This window comes from Pterocles gutturalis, unplaced genomic scaffold (assembly GCF_000699245.1).
Source record: "Pterocles gutturalis isolate BGI_N339 unplaced genomic scaffold, ASM69924v1 scaffold8330, whole genome shotgun sequence".
NCBI lineage: Eukaryota > Metazoa > Chordata > Aves > Pterocliformes > Pteroclidae > Pterocles > Pterocles gutturalis.
In genome coordinates this window covers 61,112-84,436 of record NW_010143646.1, presented here as the reverse complement: position 1 = coordinate 84,436, position 23,325 = coordinate 61,112, and the positions used below count along the sequence as shown (strand labels likewise).

The 23,325-nt window shown below is 39.8% G+C and overlaps 1 protein-coding gene across 1 annotated transcript in view; it reads right to left on the bottom strand.

Moving 5' to 3' along the window:
- Nucleotides 1-9,028: 9,028 nt before the first annotated feature.
- Nucleotides 9,029-23,325, bottom strand: part of TOX3 (TOX high mobility group box family member 3) — a 54,410-nt gene continuing 40,113 nt past the window's right edge. The window contains exons 5-8 of the mRNA XM_010084821.1: nt 16,080-16,349; nt 14,716-14,943; nt 13,188-13,268; nt 9,029-10,998 (exon numbers count right to left, since the gene is read on the bottom strand). Of these exons, the coding sequence (XP_010083123.1) occupies nt 10,264-10,998; nt 13,188-13,268; nt 14,716-14,943; nt 16,080-16,349 (1,314 nt within the window). The 3' untranslated portion in view covers nt 9,029-10,263. The remainder of the gene's footprint in view (nt 10,999-13,187; nt 13,269-14,715; nt 14,944-16,079; nt 16,350-23,325) is intronic.

Sequence of the window (23,325 nt, the reverse complement as noted above, 5' to 3'; positions counted from 1 at the left end):
ACAATCCACATTTTCAAAAGTGCAGGATTACAGGCTGGAAACCATCTCTATCCTGTCCCTCCCTCTCCTCCCCAGGCTGTTACAAGGGACACATGCCATCTTCTGCATGGGCATTGCACTAGTCCCTTACAATAAATTCGTATTGGGTGTAGCTCTGGATCCTCAAGTGAAGGCGTTTGAAGGAAAAAAAATCACTAACTTCCACTTGTTTCTGTCTGCTCATGGGCTGCGCCCTCAGCCGCGGGCAGAGTCAGCGCCAGCCCCCGTGCCCCACTCCCCAGGGAAGGTTCTCTCATCCCTCAGGGGCTTCCTGTGATGATCCTGAATGTCACTTTACCGTGGACATTGCCTGGGTGGCTGTTGAGAACAGGCATCAGAGACCAACGATGTGTCCTCTGCATAAAAATTGGAGTACTGAACAGAAAGTAACGTTTGTCCTGGGTAGTGCCCACAGGTGCACTGCGCCCTGCAGGGATGCTGGGAGTCTCACATGTCATTCCCAGTTGAGTATTATGGGCAACCAATACAATTCTGGGGGAATTTTTGAGGCACATAAAAGCTCATGCAGTCCTTAATTTTGAGAGATTTTTTTATTTTTGGTACTTTCAAAGAAGCTGAAAGCTATTTTATTTCTTCGTTTTACAGTTTCTTCACTTATTCAACTTTTATTTGCCTGTGTTCTCTGTCAAGACAGCACCATGTGAAATGCTTCTGGTTTCTGAACCATGTGATGCTGCCACAGAGTGCTCGTGTACCCTTGCATTTCCTTGGCCCCTAGGTGTTGGCTGGAGATCTGTGTAATTAAAACCATGCTTCCCCATACGACTGCTTATTTGGAATGTCTGCTCTGAGTAGGGCAGCAACGGCTCCTTCTTAGGGCTTATTAAGGGTGCAAATTATCCCAGAATACATAGTACATGTAGTCTATCCCAAGTAGTCGAGAAAGCATCTGCTCATTTCCTTTTCCCAAGGTTACTTCCATTTCGTGCCTTTAGCAGCAGAGGGGAGGGCTCGTGCAGTCCCCACCCTCCCACCTGACAGCACCCAAAATTATCCCCCATGAGAGCCATGGCCCCATCACGGCCAGGCTCGCGCAGGAATTGTGTGACTCTCCATGAGGTGACCTTCCTCTGCTGCTCAGGTTCCTGTTATCGCAGTCCATCTGTTTGTTTGGTCTTTTTGTGCTCCTGGCTCCCTCCGAATGGCCCTGGAGAACTGTGAATTACTACCTGAGATAACAAAGATAAGGCTAACAGTCTTGCCAACTGGGATGGAAAGAACTTGAAATCCACCTTCATTAGATTTGTATGTTAACCAAAAGCCATGCTCAGTTAGGAATACTAGAAGTATTTTGCATTTTTTACAAATGAGGCACCTCATACTGGTAACAGCTATTACCAAGTATAATCGCACTGTAGTTCTATAAAATAAAATTTACTATAATACTTGCGCTTTCCAATTACACAATAGTAATTGTGAATAATTTTACAAAAACTCTGGGGTTTTTATGGCTATTTCTAACACTGTTTGTGTACACTAGATAAACACCCTCTGTAGAAAACATAAGACACAACTTCTGTTTGGGCACAGATGTAGAAAACTACATCAATTTTTCAGTGAGCATCGGGTTAAAGAGTTCTTGTCTGTATCTTCCTCTAAAATACATTGATTCAGCACCTTCCCTTTTTGGATTCATACTCCAGCTTCATTGCATCCAAGCTCACATACATCCAGTACTTTATTGCCAGAACTCTGGTGCCTGCGCCCTGCATCCCTGACTCCACCTCCGTCCAGTCCTCCCTGGGCTCCGTCCGGCGCGTGGACCACCGCATCCCGCCCCAGCCCCTCCAGCGTGGCTGTGATTATACATCAGCGGGTGACACAGAGCTGTGATTTCCAAATTCTTGCCGTGAAAAGCTTTTGAGGTGTTTCAGTAGAAGGCTGCTGGTCGTGAATACCAAAGCAGGAGCTCTCCCCTCTGCAGAGGCCCCTTCTTAAGTATAAAGTACAAACAATGAAAATGAAAAGCAATAAAAAAAGAGAGATCTGGGCTTTGAATGCTTCTTAGGGTCAAGCACTAAACCCTCTTTTGACAGCTACACAACCCACACTTGTTCTCCTCAAGAGAATTTGACCTCAAGGAAGGAATTGAACAAAGTGCATGTTTTTGCCTACAGTGGGCAAATACATTGTTCTAAAGCAACAAACAAACTTCAGATAAAATATACAGATAACGATAGGGGAAAAACCCACACTCCCAGAAATGAAACCCCACTATAATTTATGCAAATTTTAAAAAAGAACAAAAGTATTTCTGATTTCATTGACTTTGTGTTGCACAGCAGAAGGTTAATCAAACTAAAGTGTTACATTTCTCCTCTGTTATTGATTAACCAAAGTCAAATAACATTATCATTTTGCTTAATGCATTTAAATCACGGATATTTTCCCAGATGCTCTGCGCAGTCACTTTGCAGATTTCAGTGGAAGTTGTTTACATGCTGAAGCATTGAGCCTGCATAGAAACACTTTGCTGTGATAGCAACACATACCCAACAGTTTTCATTTTCTCAATTCAGGAGGAAAATTGCTGTTCCTCCCTCTCCTTTGAATTCTCTCTCTTTCTGTAAGAATTATTCCTCCATCATTGGAAAAAATTACAAGCATGCTCATAAGGGCTGCATTTTTGTGCCCATATTCAGCTAAGCCCTGGCCCAAACTCCCCTGAAATCACTGGGATTATTCCTACTGGCTTCACAGCCTCTTATTTAGCCCTGAGTACACTGCAAGGTTGGTTTTAATTTTTAATAGGTCTGGTGCTCAGTGGAGATGCTTACAAAGAGAATTTGGCCTGATGGCATAGAAGTGATCTCCTGCCCTGCTAAAGTGACTGCGGTTACACAAACTGATGCCAAGAAGATGCAGTGGTTCACGATCTTGCTCCCTTGGAAATTATCAGATATACCTTGCATTGGCTTTTAACAATAAAGCAATGTGAAATGAGATGAGAACAGAGCTTGTGTTGATGGACTCGCACCCACTGCCTGCCATGTCCAGCCGTGCTGCGGGCACTGGGCCAGGCACAGGTTCCCGGTGGGGATCTGCCAGTTGTGCCACTGGACTGGCAGAGATGCAGAACCATGGATCAATTCATTTGTGCTGATCAGCAGTTTTGAAAAAGGAAAGAAATAATCAGAGCAAGCTCAGCCTTGGGTTTAAAGCCAAGTACAGCTTCAGCAGACTTCAACAGACATAAATGTGAGATTATCTTTTTATTACTATTTTTGTTCAAAGATGGTTAATTTGTCCAAGCCTGCTAGCCAGCTCTGGCTGTTTTCTGAAGTGAAGGATAAGATTTCATTTGCATTGGGATAAAAAAAAAAAAGGAAGAAAAAAAGAAAGGTTGCTCATTCCTTATACAAGCACAAGAATTTCTAAATTGACACTTGGAATTACGTGTGTTCCATCAGGAGCTCACGCTCTGCCACAATACGCTATCTGCTGTAAATGACCTAAACAGTTATAGATTTATCTGACACAATATTGTAAGGGAGAAAGTCTGTTTACACAAGGATGATAATTATCACTAGCTTCATCTATATTCTGCCAGTGCCACAGCATGCTAAGCAGTAACCAAATCCTTCGGCAGCTCATGCTGCAAAGCACCTAGAATATTACCCCCAAAATCCCCAAATACATGCCTCATTATTTACATGTATTTTAGATATTTTCCACATAAAATTAAGTGCACACACCTGGACATCTCTTTATTTAAATAAATATGTATCACGTATGTGGACTGATTTCCTTGTGACCACCAGGCAGAGGGGGAACCAGGAGGGGTCTGGCGGAGGAGCAGCTCTGCAGGAGCTTTCCGTGGGTGGTGAGCAGGCAGGGGCTGGGTGCAGGAGCTGCCGCGGGGCGATAAACCCTGGCTGCTACTGGGATTAGCAAAGCAGAGAGAAATGTGGAAAGGGACAAGAGGAAAAGAGAGAAGAATGTGGGAAGAACAGGAACGTGCTTTGGTTGATGCCACAGTACAGCTCCACAGCTGTTTGGTCCCGTCTCACTGAAGTCAGCAGCAAAACGCTCGCTGCCCCGTGCCAAGGGCACGCAGGGAAGGGTGCTTTCATGCGAGGCTGGAACACATGCATGGACTGCTCACTGTTATCAGTTTACACTTATATATACACACATACATCAGTGCAGCAGTGAGAATCCCCTGATCAACACCCGATATGGCAGAATTTTCAGAAGTGAGCTCTGATTTTCAGACACTGAATATTCAGCACTTCCAAAATTAGGAACAGGAAAGAAATCAAGCAGCGGTACAGCTACTTATTGTTTTTTAAACATCCAATGCTGTATGGTCAATTCTCTTGATTTGGGGAACAACAAAACCAATTCCAAAATTAAGTGCCTATAACCACCGGTGAAAAAAGTACAATACATTGGATTGATTATTTATGTACTTTATGCTAATGTATAAATATATGTTTGTTATCAGTATACTATGGGAACAGCATTAAAAACAAACCAGGCTGCTGCAACTACACCTTTTAGGTTTCACAAATATTGCCAGAAAGTATAACGGTGCTTTGTCTGCCTGCATTTACTTCACTGTTTTGTAAATACAAATATTTGGTGAAGGCATCTGCTCAGCCAGGAGCTGTGACTGCTGATCCAGGTACAGGTTTTCAGACCTGTGCACAGTGGAAACCCATCTACATGACTGAGTACACAAATCACCAGTCAGGTGGTTAATTCTTTACACATTTATGATGATACACCACAGTCACTGAACCAGCACAAAGGTTAGATACCTGTACTTGAGAATCAGACCTGGGACTTGTTTAGAATAGAATTTAATAAAAGGAAATGCAGACAATGTAAGTTAGGTTATGTTACTTTTACATTTTGATTATTCTGATTATTGCTACTTGGAATTGTTTGGAAAACAAATTCAACATTTTGCAATTAGACCCCTGATCTATGAAAGCACTTGAGCAACTGCATAACGGAGCATATGAGTAGTCACTTTAATGAAATAACTACTTATATACATGAATTATCCACTCATTTTCACTGATTTGCTGGATCAAAGCCTTTCTTTTTCAATTAAAGTAGCAGAGTTAAAGCAACGTAACACCTCCAGTTTGGAGAAAATAACAGACCAAAGGTGGCTGTACCAACAAAGATATTCCCAGAGGGGAAAGAGAATAAATGATACCTGCAGGAAATGCCCGCATAACCACATCACATCAAGTATAATTATCCATTCAACTTTTTTTACCTAGAAGATTAAAATAAATTTCATCTCAAACCTTGTAAGAAAACTCTGTGCTACTTTGGCTTGTGTAGGGGCTGAAGATGTTAATGCTCCAAGAACTTGGACAAAAACCACCATTTAAAATACCACTTCTACTTTTTAACTGAGGTAAACAGAGTACATTATAAATCTCCAGCGCAGCCTATTGAAGTGTCAGAACAGCTCATTCAAAGCCATACATTCTCTTCTGAAAGATTTTATTATTATAATCGAAAATTCTCTCCCTCAGATGCACCTGAGAAGCATTAACTTCTTGGTGACTTTAAGAACCAAATCCTTTAATACAAACCTAGCTTTTCCCACAGGCACTTGAAAATATTTAGCATTTTTTCAGCTGAACGCAATTTTCATAATAAAGTAGCTCACTCAGCTACCTGACACCACAGACAAAGCCAGCGAGCGGGCAGAGCGGCTCCTGCCAACTTAGGCAGAGCACGATCGCAACCCCCAGTCACATCCGTAAGTAGGCTTTTGAACATCCAATTGCTGGAACAATTCAACTAATTTACGTATTCCATGCTACCGTTATATATTTTATTCATTATTTGTAAAATAAGTATATTATTCCACCATGTCCAGACACAACTCTCACATACCTGACGTCTTTCAGTCAACCTTAATGGAGGATACAACAGAATTTAAATTTCTGTAACATTTAAATTCTATCTCTACAACCAGTTTTAGGATACCAAAGCAGCCCTTCACTACTCTAAACCCAATCTGGATGCTTAATTTTAATTTCTGTGTTTTAGGGGCTGGTAATCAGCATTTACTTAGGATAACATCCCTTCTGCTATGAAGTAGATTCCTCCACAGAAACACATGCCCCTTTCAGAACAGCACTGGCTCATCACTGCCTACTTTTAGTCAACTGTTCATTTAAATTTCACTGGCAAATCTCTCAGAAAAGTATGGGAAAGAGATGTATTTTGTTTTGTTCCAAAATACTCAGTCCAGTCTATCAAATCCTAACTGTTCGTATTTAACTGCATCTCTGGCAGCTTCAAGAGCATCATTTTAAAACTACAGTATATTTTGTTAAATCAAGCCCTACAACGATCCTGGTTTACTTCCATCCACTTAGCCTATTAATGCAGGCTAATACCGCGTGTTCTTGTGGCAGCAAAACCTAAAGCGTACCAGGAGAGTACAGTGATAGATTACATGTACATGCTGTGTCATATCCAATTAACTCAAATTGACTGTGCACTGCATTATGCTGTTAGTGCATGGGAGATCAATAAATATGGAGAAAATCCAAGGAGGCTCTCTCCATTCCCATCCAATTCTAGTAGGTCTGAGACAGATCATGCTCCTATGATGTGTATGCTGCTGCTGAAGAGGGCAGGTGGTGCATAGACACCATTCAAACTTGGCCTATTCAATCTAAACTCCTCTAACTCGCCATTCATGCATAGCAAAACACCATCTGGTCCTATTTTGCCTCCAGCAATCACAGCTGACCAAAAACGATAATAACAGCTGTTGCAAAACAAAAGCCAAACAAAGGGGGGAGGGAAAGGTTAGAATGAAGTCCAGTGCTGCAAAATACTCCATGAAGTGAGAAATGGAAAAGGAGCCATTCAAATAGCCAATCCCCATTGAAAAGAGTCACTGCAAGACTTCTGGTTAAACTCGAGATATTTAATCCATCTGTCCTGCAAGCCACAATGGTCAGGTGATAATATAAAATTGAGATTATGTTGCATAGAGGTATTTAAAGGCTTTGTTCCCCAAGTTAGAAACTAATGACCCTGTGTCAGCTAAAAATTAAACCTCCTTATGTTCTTTCACCATGTGTCAACCTGGGTTAATGTGAAAGTAGAATGTGGTTAACCGGGGTGATAAAGCATCTGAAACCCTGGAAAAAGAAGGGAGCAGTTAAGTACTTGTAAATGATATGAAGGAAAACATTCTTTAAACCATGCACAACACTGAAATCATACGGATCCTGCATTCTTCCTGTATAAATTGCATATCAAGTGATTTAAATTAACAGTTTTATTTATGACCTATGATAGCAAAGTTATTCACTTAGACTTGGGGAATACGAACACCAACTTGCGCAGTTTGAAACACAAGATGTTCCGCAATATGCTATTGTGGGTAATGCAAAATATAATTTTGTAGCAAGCAGGGGAATGCTCCAGTTTTTCAAGATTCAAATTGTTATACTTAAAATGTACAGTCCTGCTTATGATTAAATTTTTTTAGCTGCAGTAATTAAAACTATTTTTCCTGGAATTTTTCAGCAGCTCTTAATCAAATGTGATAAAACCCAGGATTTATGAAACCATTTAATGAGTGTAATAACACCTGCTTCTCGCTGCAAATAGTTGAAAACAGACTTCAGTTGTAATTAACTCTTATCACTAGTGACATTTTTCCAGCGATACTTCATAGGTCTTCAAAATGACAATTATAGAACTAATACACAATTACTGTCACATGCAGTTTAGCAATTATTTCTGAAGACATTTGTCTAAAGGTTTCAAAACGACGAGGAAATAGTTCCCTTTGTTATGTAACATTTGTTAAAACCCCCCCACACAAAGCTCTCTCCCCACCAGCCTGCCATTTCCAATGCAGGCAGGCTTCCTCCACTTGGAATAAACATCTTCCATCCCAGCCATTATTAGATATCACACTAAGGCTATTAGGAACATGGGTAGCTGTCAACTAACACCTATTATGAAAAGCTTCAATTTATACATGATTTTTTTCTGCTCCAAGAAATCTATAAATTTGTAATTAGAATCTCTTGCTGTTCAATATTTGTACATAATAAACAGAGTACCTGAGGATGATGAAATATTGAAAGCTGAATTCATTATTAATAAACTCACACAGTATAGTACCTCTTCCCTCAAGTCTGGCTGCAACTTTTTGGGGATCTATATTCCGTTATTTTTTGGCTGCGGTTTGAGCGTGGTAGCCATGGACACCACCTCAAACAGAATTAGGATTCTGCTCAGTTTTGACACTTGCTGTTTTTAATTTTCATTTTATCATAAGTAGTTTAAGATTGTTGCCAGTGGTAATTTGCAATTTTTATCAAGACCTCTTCATTATAGCTTCTGACAGGACAGATGCTGTAATTAATCATGCAAGACAACTGGGGATAGCGGTCAGACTGCGCTCGCAGCACAGATATTGCAGGGAACGAAGAAAATAGAAGATTTCTTCTCTCTGTCCAGAGTAAAAATGTATGAACAGCACTAATAACCTGACAACACATTGGGTGAATGCTTCCAACTCCTTCATGTGAAATACCTGCCCTCTCCATCCCCCCTCTATCATGTCCTACTTTTATCATAAAAGTCAAACAACTCGGGATCAGCCTGAGACAGAGTTGGGGGCTTATAGATGGGAAGCGCATGGCAATGGCTGTGTTTACATCTGAAACCCAAAGAGAGGAAGAAAACCACAATTGTGCTCATTTGCCTCTCTGAACACTAGTGCTGAGAGACGGGTTCACTATCCTGTTCCTGCAGATAAATATAACACAGGGTACCATGACTGCTTGGGAACTCTACCACCTGCTTTCTCTCTCTGAAGTCAGAGAAACCTCAGAGAAGTTGTGGTGACTCCTGAGCAGTGCATCTTGATGGATCCAAGAGCTGATCGTACTCCTGATTCCGTTCGGTACCTGTTTACCCAGTACATTTGATAAAAATCCAAAATCCTGATTCCGTTCGGTACCTGTTTACCCAGCACATTTGATAAAAATACAAAAAGTTAAACAAATTTTCCAAAGAAGTGTTTGCATTTCTGGTTTTTTTCTATCAAAGACTTATGGCTCATCAGTTTTACTGAAATGTGTTTATTCTATAGCAAGATAAAAGCATTTATTTTAGATAAGCAAAATACAAACAACTTAATTGCTGCTATCATAACTCATAAAAAAGTATAAAACAGCATAAAAACACAATAAGCAATGTAGCAATTAATAATTCATGTAACCAGTGTTTACATTAAAGCCTCATTTATGAAAACTTTACAACACATGATATGAAAACTTACAACTTTTAAAGAAAATATTTACATTGATTATTCGGTTGTGGAGTTCCATTTAAATATTCTACTGGTTTTACAGCATATTAAAAACTCTTGCATTTTTCATCTTAGCTTTCTGTAATAACAGTTTTATTTAAGTGCATTTCCCTTTTAAAAATACAGTGTATTAAATCTGAAACTCATCACTTCGACACAGAATAAAATATTCACATTTGTTCTGTAATCGGAATTAACGGAAGAGGGTAAATGTCAATATATATTTTCTTACAAACTATGGTAGATTTATTTGGAGAAAGGAAGTGAAAGGTTGGGTCAAACATTTAAGTTCAGTTACTTGCATCTGTTTTTCTGAAGACATTTAGGAGAGGAAAAAAAATTAAGAGCTTTGGCAAAAATCTGTGATTTACTCTATTTTTTCATGACAAAAAATGCCATCAACTAACTCATGTCATACAAGTATGATTGTATGAAATCCAATCATCATTTTACAGGTAGTTACAACTGTGCTTTAAGGGCTTCATGAGTTCATACTGCCTTGAAGTGCATTATTCACTTTTAGAGAAAGAAGGGTTATCATATAACTCTGAAAGGCCATTTTGCAGTCATAAGGTCCAGGTATTTATTAGGCCATTTGATTCACATATTGTAAGTAAAGCTTAAATAAATTAAAAAGGCATCACATGAAAAAGAGCACAGCTTTTTTTTTTTTTTAAACAAAATGATTTATAGTCAGCTAAAAGATCATACACAGCTACATTGTAGTTCTTTATTGCCTATCTAATAGACACTTTAGAGGACCATTTGATCTGTTATGCATCCCTGCATAACTACCATCAACAATTTACAGTTTTCAGCCAAATATGGTTTACCCCTACCCCCTCCATCAACACAAAGCCATGTTGCAAGATCGTTTATCTTCAGAAAATACTGACCTGCGACAATACTTGAGTCTGTGTCTGAGACTGTATTTGTGACTGGTGCTGCTGAGGTGCCGGCTGAGGGCTCCCAATGGCAGGGATGGGAGAAGTGATCTGAGAGGCGACCGGAGAATGCTGCTGAGGAGAAGGCTGCGACTGGTGTTGCATATGCTGCATTTGCTGCTGCTGCATTTGCTGAAGCTGTATGTGCTGCAGTTGCTGTTGCATTTGCTGCTGATTCATTTGCTGCTGAAGATGCTGCTGCTGCAAATGTTGTTGCATGTGGTGCTGAAAATGCTGCTGTTGCATTTGTTGCTGTATTTGCTGATGCATTTGATGCTGATGTAGTTGCTGCTGTTGCATCTGCTGCATCTGTTGCTGCTGGAGCTGCTGTATCTGGTGCTGCTGGCTCTGCATGGAGGGACTGACTTGAGATGCAGATGGCGTTGCCACCATATTTGTTCCCATAGAGCTTATCAATGGAGCCGCAATGTTTGTTGGCATGTTTGGTGCTACAGTAGCAGAAGCTGCGATCTGATTCATCGGCAGTCTCATGGTTAAAGGTTTTGGAGCAATTGCTCTAGGAAGGGGTTGTTGAAGAGTTTGAGGAGATGCCGATACTGTTGCGTGCTGAGAAAGAGAAGTATTCAGAATAAGGGAGGAAGACAAATTTGTGGATGCCAACGTTTGCTGAACAGAACGAATTGTCTGGGCCTCAGCAGATTCTGCAGCAGCCTGTGTTTGGGAAAGAAATTAATTGTATTTTTAACAGAATAAACATTGTTACTGTTTACACAGAAATAAAAGTCACAGCTGTGAAGGGAGAGCTTTTCATCTTTCATTTTCTATCAGAAAAGATCAATCAACAGTCTGAAAAAGATCACTGACCCACCGATCCATTACACCACCTCTTCATCAGTTCTTACTTGGATAAAAAACTAACTCATGCCCCTGTTCAACACCAAAAGGTCACAGATGTCTTGTGCATTTTGTGGCTGAGAGACCTAAAGAGGGCCTAACACTTTCCATATTTACATGTTTTTATTTGTCTCCCTGTTTTTTAGGAGACAAATCTGAGCTGAAGCGTATCCCCCCACACACCAGTTACCATGGCATAAGAATAGCATACAAACAATAAAACTTCTCAAACAACTTTTTAATTTCCTTGTTGCAGTTCTTCGCATCTAAGGTGTCACGACCTAGGTACCTACAACAGAAAAGTCGAAGGGAACGTTGCCAAAGCACCCAACCGAATACACTGGATGGGGGACAGCTGCATCAGTGGGGTGCCCTGCTTCGGGAACCCTGACTGCTTCCAGCCACCTGGAGGTTTCTGATGAGACACACCTGCAGGAAAACTACAGTCCAAAGAGGCCTCTTGCAATAAATGAGCTCCTCTGGTGCCTTTGAAGGCATACTTTTGTTAGGTATATTTTAAAAGATTGTGTATGTTTAAATTAGATACACTTAAGCACCAAAGGTAGGATTTGTCTTTCATAGTTTTACGTATCTGCATTGTATATGACATGTAGAATAGGTGCCTAGAATCCCTGTATAAAGACAACAGAGAGAAAAAGTCTCTTCCAGCACAATTAACTGACATGTTTTACAGAATGGATCAAACTGTGCTGCAGAAGGACCTGTTCCATCCCTACTCTCAGCAACCACCTCAGATGAAAAAGCTACAGCAAGGACGTCTTAAGTTAGGCGAGATAAGATGAACGCTGGACTTTGCAATTTCCACTTGCAGTCTTCTCACAAGTTACTCAGCAGCCCAGGTCCCATGGATTTGAGGGGAAAATATGATTCCTGGTGTTTTTGAAAAGGGGACTTAGGATTGACAAAATAAATTCCCTCAAAGGTATTTAGAATTCCAGCTGCCACTGACCTTAGCATTGTGATACGAAAGGCTTTGAGAATATTACCTAAGTCCTAAAAACAACAGAAAAATGTAGCTTCTCAACACACAGAGAAGAAATCTTCCAACTTTCAAGAACATGTGTACAAGTTCTGCTGTTTTATTTTTAATCATTAATTAAAATACACAGCGACTTTCTGTGTGATTTACTAATGCTCTGCAGTTGTACATTCAAAAAAATATTCTCAGGACTTAGATATCACCACTTTCTTCTGTTGCTTTCTTGTGATTGAAGATTTTTTGTAATTGATCTTTACAAATTACTATTAGAGAAATAATCACCTTCATTAATTTTTACTCATATTTTAGATGTCCATAAGCATATTTCCATTCATGGTACTTGGATGCAACAGATCTACAGCCAGTGTAGTGCTGCTGGTCAGAAGGGAAAAATCTCAAATAAGACAGCAGAGCTTTGTTTTCTTCTCAAGTTTTATTTTAACAGAATCCACTAAAATACTCCATGTGGCTCACTGCCAGCTAGTCCATTTGTAGGTACTCTCCAAATTCAGAGCCACCAGGCATTTTTTTTCCCCCCTCACCTGCAAGACATACTTAAGCTTTGTCATATAATCAGTGCTCCCCAGCCCCAAGCAAAGCAAGTCTGTCTTTTGAGAAGTAGCACTTGAGGAAAAACAAAACTCTGCAAATAGCTTGCAAATGTTAGTGTCAAAAGGTCAGTATATTTGTCATGACTGAATTTTACTTTTGTAGTGAAGTGCATTATTTTGCCTCCACAGATAATGGAAAATGTACATTTAGAAGTTATTGTTTGTTAATCATTACTGTGCCATTAGAAACATTAAGGGGTTTTTTTTGGGGGGGGGGGGTTGGGGGTTTTTTGTCAAAGACTAAGCAGGGTTCAAGCAGCAGCATGACAGCTTGTAGAGCTGTATTACAAGAACCCTAGGATTCTACTTTTATTTTGCACAACACCTCCCTCCCCTGTTTAAACACCATTGCCAAAAGCTAACTGGCATGACACTGAAGGCATTATTAGGCTTACCTTAGAAACAAGGCTTGCTCTATAGGCAGCAAGTGCCTTCAGGTATTCTTTTTTGGCAGCTTCAGTTTTTCTTTTATATACCTATTAAGAGAGACCACAATTTCTCAAAATCACTTGCAAAGAAAAAAAAAAAAAAAAGACCAAAAAACTTGAAAACACTCTCCCGTTATCTGTGTTTTTTCTTCCCTGAAAGATCTAAATATTCTTGCAGGTGGTTACAGACTCTCAGGACTACTTGCTGGACTTACACCACAATTTATGTTGATTTATTGTGAATAAAAAAAGCAGCTAGAGCAGCCAACTGTTTGAGAAGGCTCCCTATGCACACTTTACCTCCCCAGGAAATGATATTTTAATGTCTCTAAATAACAGGGATATTAGAACACTGAGTATTTCAGATGCTAAAAAAGTATCTGAAGTAGTATAAAACGGCAAAAATGCCTACGCAATTTTTTTTAAACAAATATTCAAGCTACATAAAAAAAAAAAATCTTTAGGCCTCCAACTAGACTCCATCCCATTCACCACAACTCTCTGGCTTCTGTTCTCCAGCCAGTTCCCAATCCATCTCACTATCCTATCATCCAGACCGCACTTCCTCAGTTTAGCCACGAGGATGCTGTGGGAGACTGTGTCAAATGCTTTACTATTGGCTTTCCCCAAAGCCAATACAAGAGAATCCCATTGAGTTAAACCAGAACAGTTAGGCTAAAATGAATTAATCTGTATTTTTTTATCATCAGTAAATTCAAAGTTCACTTTTAAATCATGTTCACCGTCATCTGTTAGATCAGACTAAAAGCTTCCAAATGTACTTCACAAACAAGAATCATTCATATCTTGCCAGAAGGTGTCCTATATGGGAATCTACTCTTCCATCGCAGCTTCCATTTACCGTTACTGGGAGCTGCACAGAGTATCAACAGGCAAACACCCTCAAAGGATTATTTTTTTATTCCCCTTCAATTTGTGTGTAGGAGTTACATGTGTATAGAAAGAAGAATAACCCTCAAGGAAGAACAAAACTCATCATTCTGTACCAAGTTTGAGCTGGAGATAACACTTCACACACGACAGTGTAATGAGGCACAGAGGATTGGCTTCAAAGGTTGGAAATCAACACACTTTGTAACAAATTCATAAGGCAGATCAAAGGAAAATGGTAAATGTGCTGTACCTTCCCCTTTTCTCTTCTAACTTCTGATTAATAGGAAACAAGAGCTTTGAAATAGGAATCATCAAAAGATGGTCTTAACAGGACTTTAGGACAATGTCACTGGAGCTTTTTTATAAGCTGCCCTTTAAAATTTAAAGATGACTACGACCATATAATACTACCTACTGGCTCTTATAACAAAATGCTTTTTAGGTGCCAGGTCTTCATCAAGTTCAAAAATCAATGTAGGTGTACAGAGTAAGAGGTCTACATCAGCAAATAGCATGGTCCACTCAGAGCAGAGGTAGGAGGATTTTTTTACAAGGATTACTATTTTACTTCTTGTGAGACAACCCCGCATCAATGTTTTACCTGTTTTTGTTCTTCTCCTAAACTGTCCCACATAGATGCCACTATTTTTGAAACCTCTCCAAATGTAGCATTTGGGGTCTGCCCTTTAATTGCAGCTTGTGTATCCCTGAAGAAAAGGGCGTATGCTGACACTGGCTTTTGGGGCTCATTGGGATCTTTCTTTTTCTTCTTCTTTGGAGTCTTGGGTTTCTTGCCAGAATCTGGGGCAGCCCTTTTTTCTCCTGTAGCCTAAGAAACAGTAATGACAAGAACAATCAATATATGCATGAAATAAATCAGATTAAATCCACAAAATTACTGACAGTCTGGCTTAATAATATATGGATAAAGCTACTATGTAAGCAACATTTTGGAGAGTCCTGTTGTGCAAGGCTTTCTCCTACCAAATAGTACTTAGTCTCAGCTTAATCTCATCAGATCTGTCAGAACTAAATGCATGAACAGTTACTACTCATTGCAAGCACTGCTCAAAAAGTTAATCTTACGAGCTTGACCTGAAAAAAGTACACCCCAATGCTAATTTGTATTAAAAAAAAAAAAAAAAAAAAAGATTTAATCTATAGTATATTTTGAATAGGCAATTGGGGGCCCATGCGGTAGTGCTGGAGACCCTGTGTTATTGTCAGGCGCTGGCCCCACACCAACTTCTCCCTCCTTGGGACTTGGGAACCCCTGGAGCAGCGCAGCCAGGATTACACAGGTCCCTATGTGCTCCTTGTGTCCCAAACCCTCTTTTGTTGAGCTATGCACAGATTATTGCAGCAAGGCGATAAAGTGGCTCTAAATATACCACTCAATAGTAATTTTACTTTGATATTTTGAGGATGCTGGACAATGATCTTTCCATATGCACAGTTTCCATTAACTTAATGAGAAAACCTTTCCTGGAACAGTCTAAATTAGGCCTTTTAAATAAACTGTCATAATAACATCTCTGCTTTATTTTGTTGACAAAATTTTCCTTTTATAATAGATGTATTTAAAGCAAAATGTAAAATAACTAAACTTTCAGTTAGAAGAAAGCTTATTTTATTTCTGTCTAAATGTATCTCTATTTTATATGACTCCAGAGAATACCAAAATCACCAAACTGTCCAAAGCTGATGAGTAAAGAGATTCACCAGATCTATAAAAACTGAAATGAATTATGAATGTATTAGACCAAATACATATATGTTATTACATTTATTATTATGGAGGTGTTATGGAAACTTCTTAAGCAAAGAAGCTAAACAGCAAATGAATCATATTCCACTATACAGTAACATTTGTATTTTATATGACCACATTGAGATGACTGTCACATTCATAAAAATATAGCACATAGACATGGAAAGCTTACTGCGGCACATGGAATAACTTACTCTATTTGATTCATCTGCATCTTCTTCATTTATAGAGCTGGATGGGGAAGGAGTGGCTGATTTGCTTGCAGGAGGGGAGGGAGAAGTGTGTGGCAAATTAGTGCCTCCTAAATTTAGCCCCAGCTGCGCACTTAGCTGAGACTGGTTAATGGTGGTGAGCTGAGAGGGAGGCATAATTCCCGAATGAGCAGCATCAGTCATATGGACAATAGATCTCATAATCAGAGCGTGATCCTGGCGATACTGGGCAACCTGTGTGTGACTCTGATCCTAAAAGAGATCGAAGCATTGTTTAGTCGTTAGCAGTGACCAAAGTTATTTTCACAGGCTTACAGAACTGACACTGTCAACTTGCAGTTTATTTTGTTTATTTTTAAAGAATTATATGCATTTTAATAAATTAAACACAGCAAGTAAACAAAACTGGTGCAGGGGGAAAGATACATATAGAGAAAAGCATCTTCCTTTACTGACACTCAGTTATTCTTAGCTGTTACTAGTAACAATTGTAGGTACAAAACAATCCTGTCTGAGTGTGACTTTAAAGTCGTTTTAAACAAAGAACACTGCCCTGCCAGCTCTCAAGTGCAGACACTGCAGCACAATGGCGAACCGTTCCAGTAATCCTCATCACTCCTAAAAATCCTTGTTCATGAGTACCACACAAAACTACACATTTTTATCTTTAATCTAACAGTCAAACATATGTAGAAGTAGCAAACTATGTACCAATCACCAACTTTATTTTTCTTGTACTTTATGTCTCAGAAACTCAAGTGCTTGCATGGTTTTGCTTCTGTTGTTTCTGGAGGGCACAAACTATGTCTTCCACACCTGCACAACACTTATCACATTTGTAAATAAATAGAAGTGAGACCCTGAAGGTAAAGTCAACTGGAATCTGCCTGTGAAGAACTCAGTTTTGTTATTTCTAACACCACACAGATCAATACACAAGGAAAGAACATTTACGCAGAAAAGATTTTTAAAACAGTTAATAAGTGAAGAGCATAAATAGCTCACAAATTGATTCAGCAACCCAGTTCATCTGTAGCCACTGTTTGAACAGACAGAAACATGAGAAATAAATTTGATTTTGAAAACTCTTTCATTATTAATAACCCACATCACAATTAGTAGCAGGTGCAATGATCCTTAATGAAATGACACAGAACAGCAACACTGGGAGCCCAGCGAACCGGCCACCACACTGCCACAATGGGGCCTGACCCTCCCAGTGCTCTCTTGGCAAGCGTGGATGAGCCCAAACCAGTTCTCAAAAATCTGTGTCAGCATGGAGATAAGTTTAGACCAATTGACTTTCCTCTTACTTTTTATGACTCTTTCCTCAACATAGGCAGTGTTTCTGTGCTCCTGAAAACCTTTTCATGGATGGGGCAAGAGCAGCCGTACAAAGCAGCAATACCCGTGTTAGAGAAGATGCCCACCCTGCCTCATCCAGCTTACACTGCTCCCCTATAGCAGTAAATCCTATTAATTCCGAATTTGGCACTCATGTCTCTCTCTGCTGAAGCCTATACAGAAAAAAGAAATCTTTCCTAACACAAAAGTCCAGGTAGTGTTGGGCCTGGATCCAGTACAGATGCAGTCGACCCCACAAGCTCACCAGCTCCTGTGCACTAGGTCTCGCCCCCATTTTCCCTCGTGCTTTCCAAGCCATTGCCAGCTTGGCTCATCATTCATACCACACCACGCTGCTTTTCCTACTTCTTAAATGCTTTTGATATTTTCAGTAAAGGAGTGTAGATCCTCAGAGATGAATGCATGTGCCAAAAGTGGAGCACTTGATACAGAAAGATCAAACCATCAGACTTACTGGCTGAAATACTCGCTTGCTTCAGGGCACCTTTCTGTGAAAATTTACTGCTGTTAACTACAGGGTCATTTTGATTGTGACTTGTATTGGCAGCTGCATCTGGAAGTCATTCGGAGTCTTTTGTAAAAGAAGATCCCTTTCTGCATATTGCCCCACTCAGTTTACAGACATCACTTTATTGCATGAAGAAAAACTGCTGGTAAAGCAAAGGTGGAGATCAGCAGAATGACCTTCGCTCATAGAAACTTTCTTCGTTATTTTGCAGGCAGTACTTTCTTGGAGGTGAAGAAACCTAAAGGCTAGCTTTTGTTCTCTCCTGATTGTCACACAATACAGGCCTTTCCAGCCTTTACTCCAAGGCAACAAAATGTGATGACATGGGTTACAAATGATTTACTCCAAGTCTTGTCATTTCGGTTGCATCTATGATTTTATTGAGACTAAATTCTCTTGACTTGCACTGACCCAGAATCTAATTTTATACACAAGCCCATGAATTCTTAACTGTCCCTTTTCCTGACACTGATGCTTGTGTGGTTTTTTACATCCATTTACTTAATTCCAGTTTTTCTTTTCTGTATCTTTTCCTAATTTTTTAAGCTTTTTTTTTAATCTCAAAAACTTCAGTAAAAGCTAGAAATGGAAACAATATTTTTAACTGGCTATCTAGCACCAAACAGATAAGACATCTTATATAAGAGGAAATATTTTGTATAATTTCCAGTCTCTTATCATTTACATTGTATATGCATATGATAATGACAGACAATATATTTTCTGCACTTTGGATTTAAGTTTTCTGCCTAATCAACATTTAAAAAAAATAACAAAGAAAGGAATGGGAATTTAATTCTTCACTTTGTGGTACAGTGTTGTGGGCCTCAACTACCCATGGTACCTACAGAAGAGCTTTCAGACAAGGAAGAATAAACCATTTTTTTATGTTTGTACCGTGGATTGGCAAGTAGCAAGAAGGTAAAATAGTAAAGTCCACAGCATTTGCATATAGCTCCTGAACAAACAAAATCTTCTAAGGAGGAATCTATAATCAAGAAAACTAATTTTCTATCAACTATCTTAACTCTTATTTTTTCCCCTTATACTACAAAGACCAATACAGAACCAAAAAGTTTATCCTAGAAACAAAAAAAGTCATCTTATATCAGGAGCATGCATGGAAATATAAGTGCACTAAAACATCCACATGACATAATAATTACATTACTACATGAAAATTGAAAAGTGAAAAGGCTCATGTATTCAAAATAATCCACTGAGAATACTGTGAAAATTTTAGAGAATATCATAAGCTCTTTTACATAAACTTAACCAGAAGCAAAAGTGATCCACACGTATTATGAGCATTCAGGAGTTTTGTAACATTATGCAAAAATGACAGATTAGTTCTGACAAAAATTCATGAACTTCTCAAGCAGACAGAATCACGTTCTGATTGAGCCTGATCTACTTTACAGTCTTGGATTGAAGCTAGGCAAAACGCGGTGATTTTAACACAAGTCAGGCAAAACTCAACCACTGCTTTACTGAGCATGACAATCAAACGAGGACACAACGTGTGAAACAGAAAACCAAAGAGCAATAACTTGTGTGATTCCTCTGCAGACTGCAATGACTGTGTCTCAGACCTCTCTGTTGTTATCCTACATGAGTGCTACAAAAAGCCCAAGGCAGAGAGACACTTAATGAGGGGAATGCCAGGCACCTCACTGGTCTCTTCAGTTATACTGTATGGATGAAAAAAAGCAAAATATGGTCCAAAATGTTTCCCCCTTCTCAAAACAACTTAATGGTGACTGTATCTAGGCACATTGGCTGTCTATCAGCACTCTCTTGCACAGCTCCCATAGCACATCTCATAAAGACATTCAGCAGTTGATGCATAGAAGGCCTCATCAAAGGATATCTGTCTGTCCAACTATCCTACTCTCAACTATTCTAATCTGTTTAGACAGTCATGCCAGAAAAGTCATATTCAGTCATATTGCCAAAGGACATATGTCTCACAGCATATGCCAAATACATGGCTTATTTTACTTTGATTTCTAGAAGTACAAGTTCTCAAAAATTGATAAAATATCAGTTCCTCAACAGCCACTGGAAAACAAACAATGGAGTAAAGAGACTTCAAAAAAAGAATGTGTGAACTCCCACGCTTTAATTTACACAGCATTATCAAATGGTTTTACAACAATTACTGCACCTGAGCCAGCCCAAGTGAAACATGCCATTGAGTACTAAGGGAAAAAAAAAATAATGTAATAAAAGATAGATCGTTCTTCTGCTATCAACTCATTAAGCATCCAGTACTTAATACAGTTAGTAATACAGCTAGTACTTATTTTGACAGAAAAATGCATCCAGCCATTACATCAAGAGATGCCCTAATTTCCACTTACCCTGCATTTTGACAATCATTTCCATACAGTAGTTTTATCCTGGATTTCTACCCTGAAATAATTTTAATCTCTAGGAACATTCAATATAATATTTAAAAATATAACCAGAAAATTACTTTTTAGGACGTTTTGAGTAATATTGAAGTCTTGATTAAAATCAGTGTCTCCAGCCTTCAGTCATCTAAATAGGCAACACCTCCATTAAGACTCCTCCTAGCCACGTCAGGATTGAGCCTATGGAAGTGCCAACAGGAAGATGTGGGGCTGGGATCTGACCCCATACTGTATGAGCTAGTTTTTTAAAGGTAAGTGAAAAATCTGCCAACAAAAATAACTACGCAAAACCCAACATTTATGGTTACACTCACTGTGCCCTGATTTCAGAAGCTGACTTAAAACATTATACATTCTATTGCCTTAGGAATTTGTCACTGTCAATGAAACATAAGCTGATGTAATATTTTAAAGGATATACTTAAGTTGAAGCAAATGCCCTGCAATGTAAAGAGTGAAACCCTGAGTTGTCCCTGCCTGTAAATTACTCCCTTTACTTTTGGCCAAGTCAGCATATCTTTAGAGGAAATCCTCAACACTCTTTTTCTCCATAAGTAGAGTATAGATAAAAGAATCCATTAATCTAAATTTTTTCAAGATTGGATACACTGCCAATCAAAACAAATCAAACTAACAGGATGCTTTTCTCTGTCAGAGATTAAAACCTTACTTAATAGAATACAAAACAGTTGCACTTGGTACTGCCACCACTGAAGAAGTGTCCTTCCTCTCCCCTCCTCAGATACTGCCATCAGTAATAGATCTGTCAAACCACAGTTATCAGAAGATCCACTACAAGAAGCAGCCTCGTTTTTCTGGCAATGAGAAAACTCCTGTGTTTTTGCTTCACATCTCTGTAGAAAAGTAAACTTTACCTAGTTCAATTCCCAAATAAAGGCTACAACAAACTGTACATGTCAGTTCAGAAAAAAATTATGTCTGCAGCTGGATCTAAAAGGTTGTTGGTGACAGCAGGCTTACGCACATTCTGCTGCCTGAAGAAAATGAAGAATACACAATTTCTTGGTCTGTGTGCTCCCCCAGTCCCAATACATCAGAAATGTATGTTTTCGGTTCACACAGACAGAGCACATAAGCCAGAGAAGGAATATGAAGAAACAAAACTGACAAAGACAAGGGCCCACTGATTTATTCCTCAAACTGAGTATCTCCTTTGTTCTGGGAATCTCACATGTCTAGGGAAATTCATCTCCTGTTAGATGATAGAATTTTCTTAGACAGCTGCAACATTCAAGTTAGTTTAACATGTTTTACTGGAATCTTTCTGATTTACTGTCCCTTGCTTTTCTTTGGGGTCTGATCTGCAACCATGTCTGCAGTGGTCCCTTGCACGGCTGATGCTCCCCATGCTCCCTGCGCAGCGCAGAGCCTCCTGCAGAGCATCCAGCCCTGCCTGCTACAGTGCTGTGAGACCACCAAACCACACGTTAAAACCATTTCTTCTACAGAGTGACATTTGGGGATGAGGTAGCAGGAGCACACTGAGGCCAGGCAGTGCAGCACCACCTCAGATTACCAGCAAGAAGGGGCCAAGGGATGGGCTGACCGGCCTGGGACCTGCCAGACTGCCACGGCTCGGGGCCCCTCTGCAGCGTGCTGGTACTGCTCACCCACAGCGTGCTCAGCTCGTTCGAACAAAATGCTGCGTTACATGGTGAAAAAATAGTAAAAACTCACAGCTAGGCCAAAATCGTACTAAGAGATGAAGACTTTTCTCTGAAATGCTTGTAATTCTTACCCAAGATGTCCCACCTGGGGCTTTTGCTGTTTGGGAACTTTGTTCTTACCCCTTTAACTTTCCTGTCAAACCACACCTGAGAGATGACCTGGCAGGTTCCTCATGCGGTCCCCAAAGTGGGCTGACAGGATAACGCTTCTTGGTGGCCTCAGTTGTGTATCCAGTCCTTCTACGCCGGAATAGCCTCTGCTCTTGCAGATGGACAGCACCATAGGCCTGCCACAGCCATCCACCCGCCCACAGTGGCTGCTGCTGGTGCTTTAGCATCACCTAATTCACTTCTTTATAGTTTAATTTTTACACCATCTTACAGAGGCATTTGAAAACAGATCCTCCACTCTTTTCTCCCTAAACATCTACCATACTTTAAAGCATATTGAATCACACCCCTTTTGGACAAGGTACCCAACAGCATGATCACAATACACGTGTGACTCAGATCAGATCTGGGCTCTGATCTGCCGAGTCTGTTGGCATCAGGAGCTTCTCTCCAAATTAGCAGTATGCTGTACGCAAACAGCAAAGGCTCAGTGCAAACAAACCCTGGAGAGTTAAAATTAAGTCCTAGAATGTCAGATAAATGCTGTTAGACAACCTCTACAACTTCAGGTGCTTCAGTGACCAAATCAAAGGCAGACTTCAAAGGTCCTTATTATGCAGCAAGCAACGTGGGGAGAGACTGCAAGGAAGCATGACAACTAACAAACATTATCAAAGGTTACAAAAAATGTGCAAGGAATTTGGGGAGGGGGAGGACTTGAGGGTTACACGGCATTTGTTTGCTTAAAAACTGCTACAAGTGTTGGTTACTATGTTTTGGGGGAGAGGTATTTTTTTCCTTTGGGTATTTTTTTGGGGAACAGGTTTTCTTGTTTGGGTTTTCTTTGTTTGTTGCTGGTTTTGAAAGCAAATCAGAAAAGTAGGTCTCATGTTTTATACTACCAGAGACAGGTAATTCTTCTTCAGCTACCTGGCAACATAGAATAATTTAAAACTCTACAGAGACTTAGCATTTCTTTATGGCTTGAGAACTTGAAGTGGAAGCTGCGTATTGGGTAAGCTGTCCAAGGGGAAACACAGGTGGTAACAGCAGCGAATAGGAGGAATTTCAAAGGAAGTTTTCAAATGACCCAAGGACAAGGGTGGCTGGACCCAATAAAGCCTTTGGCCAGGTACAAC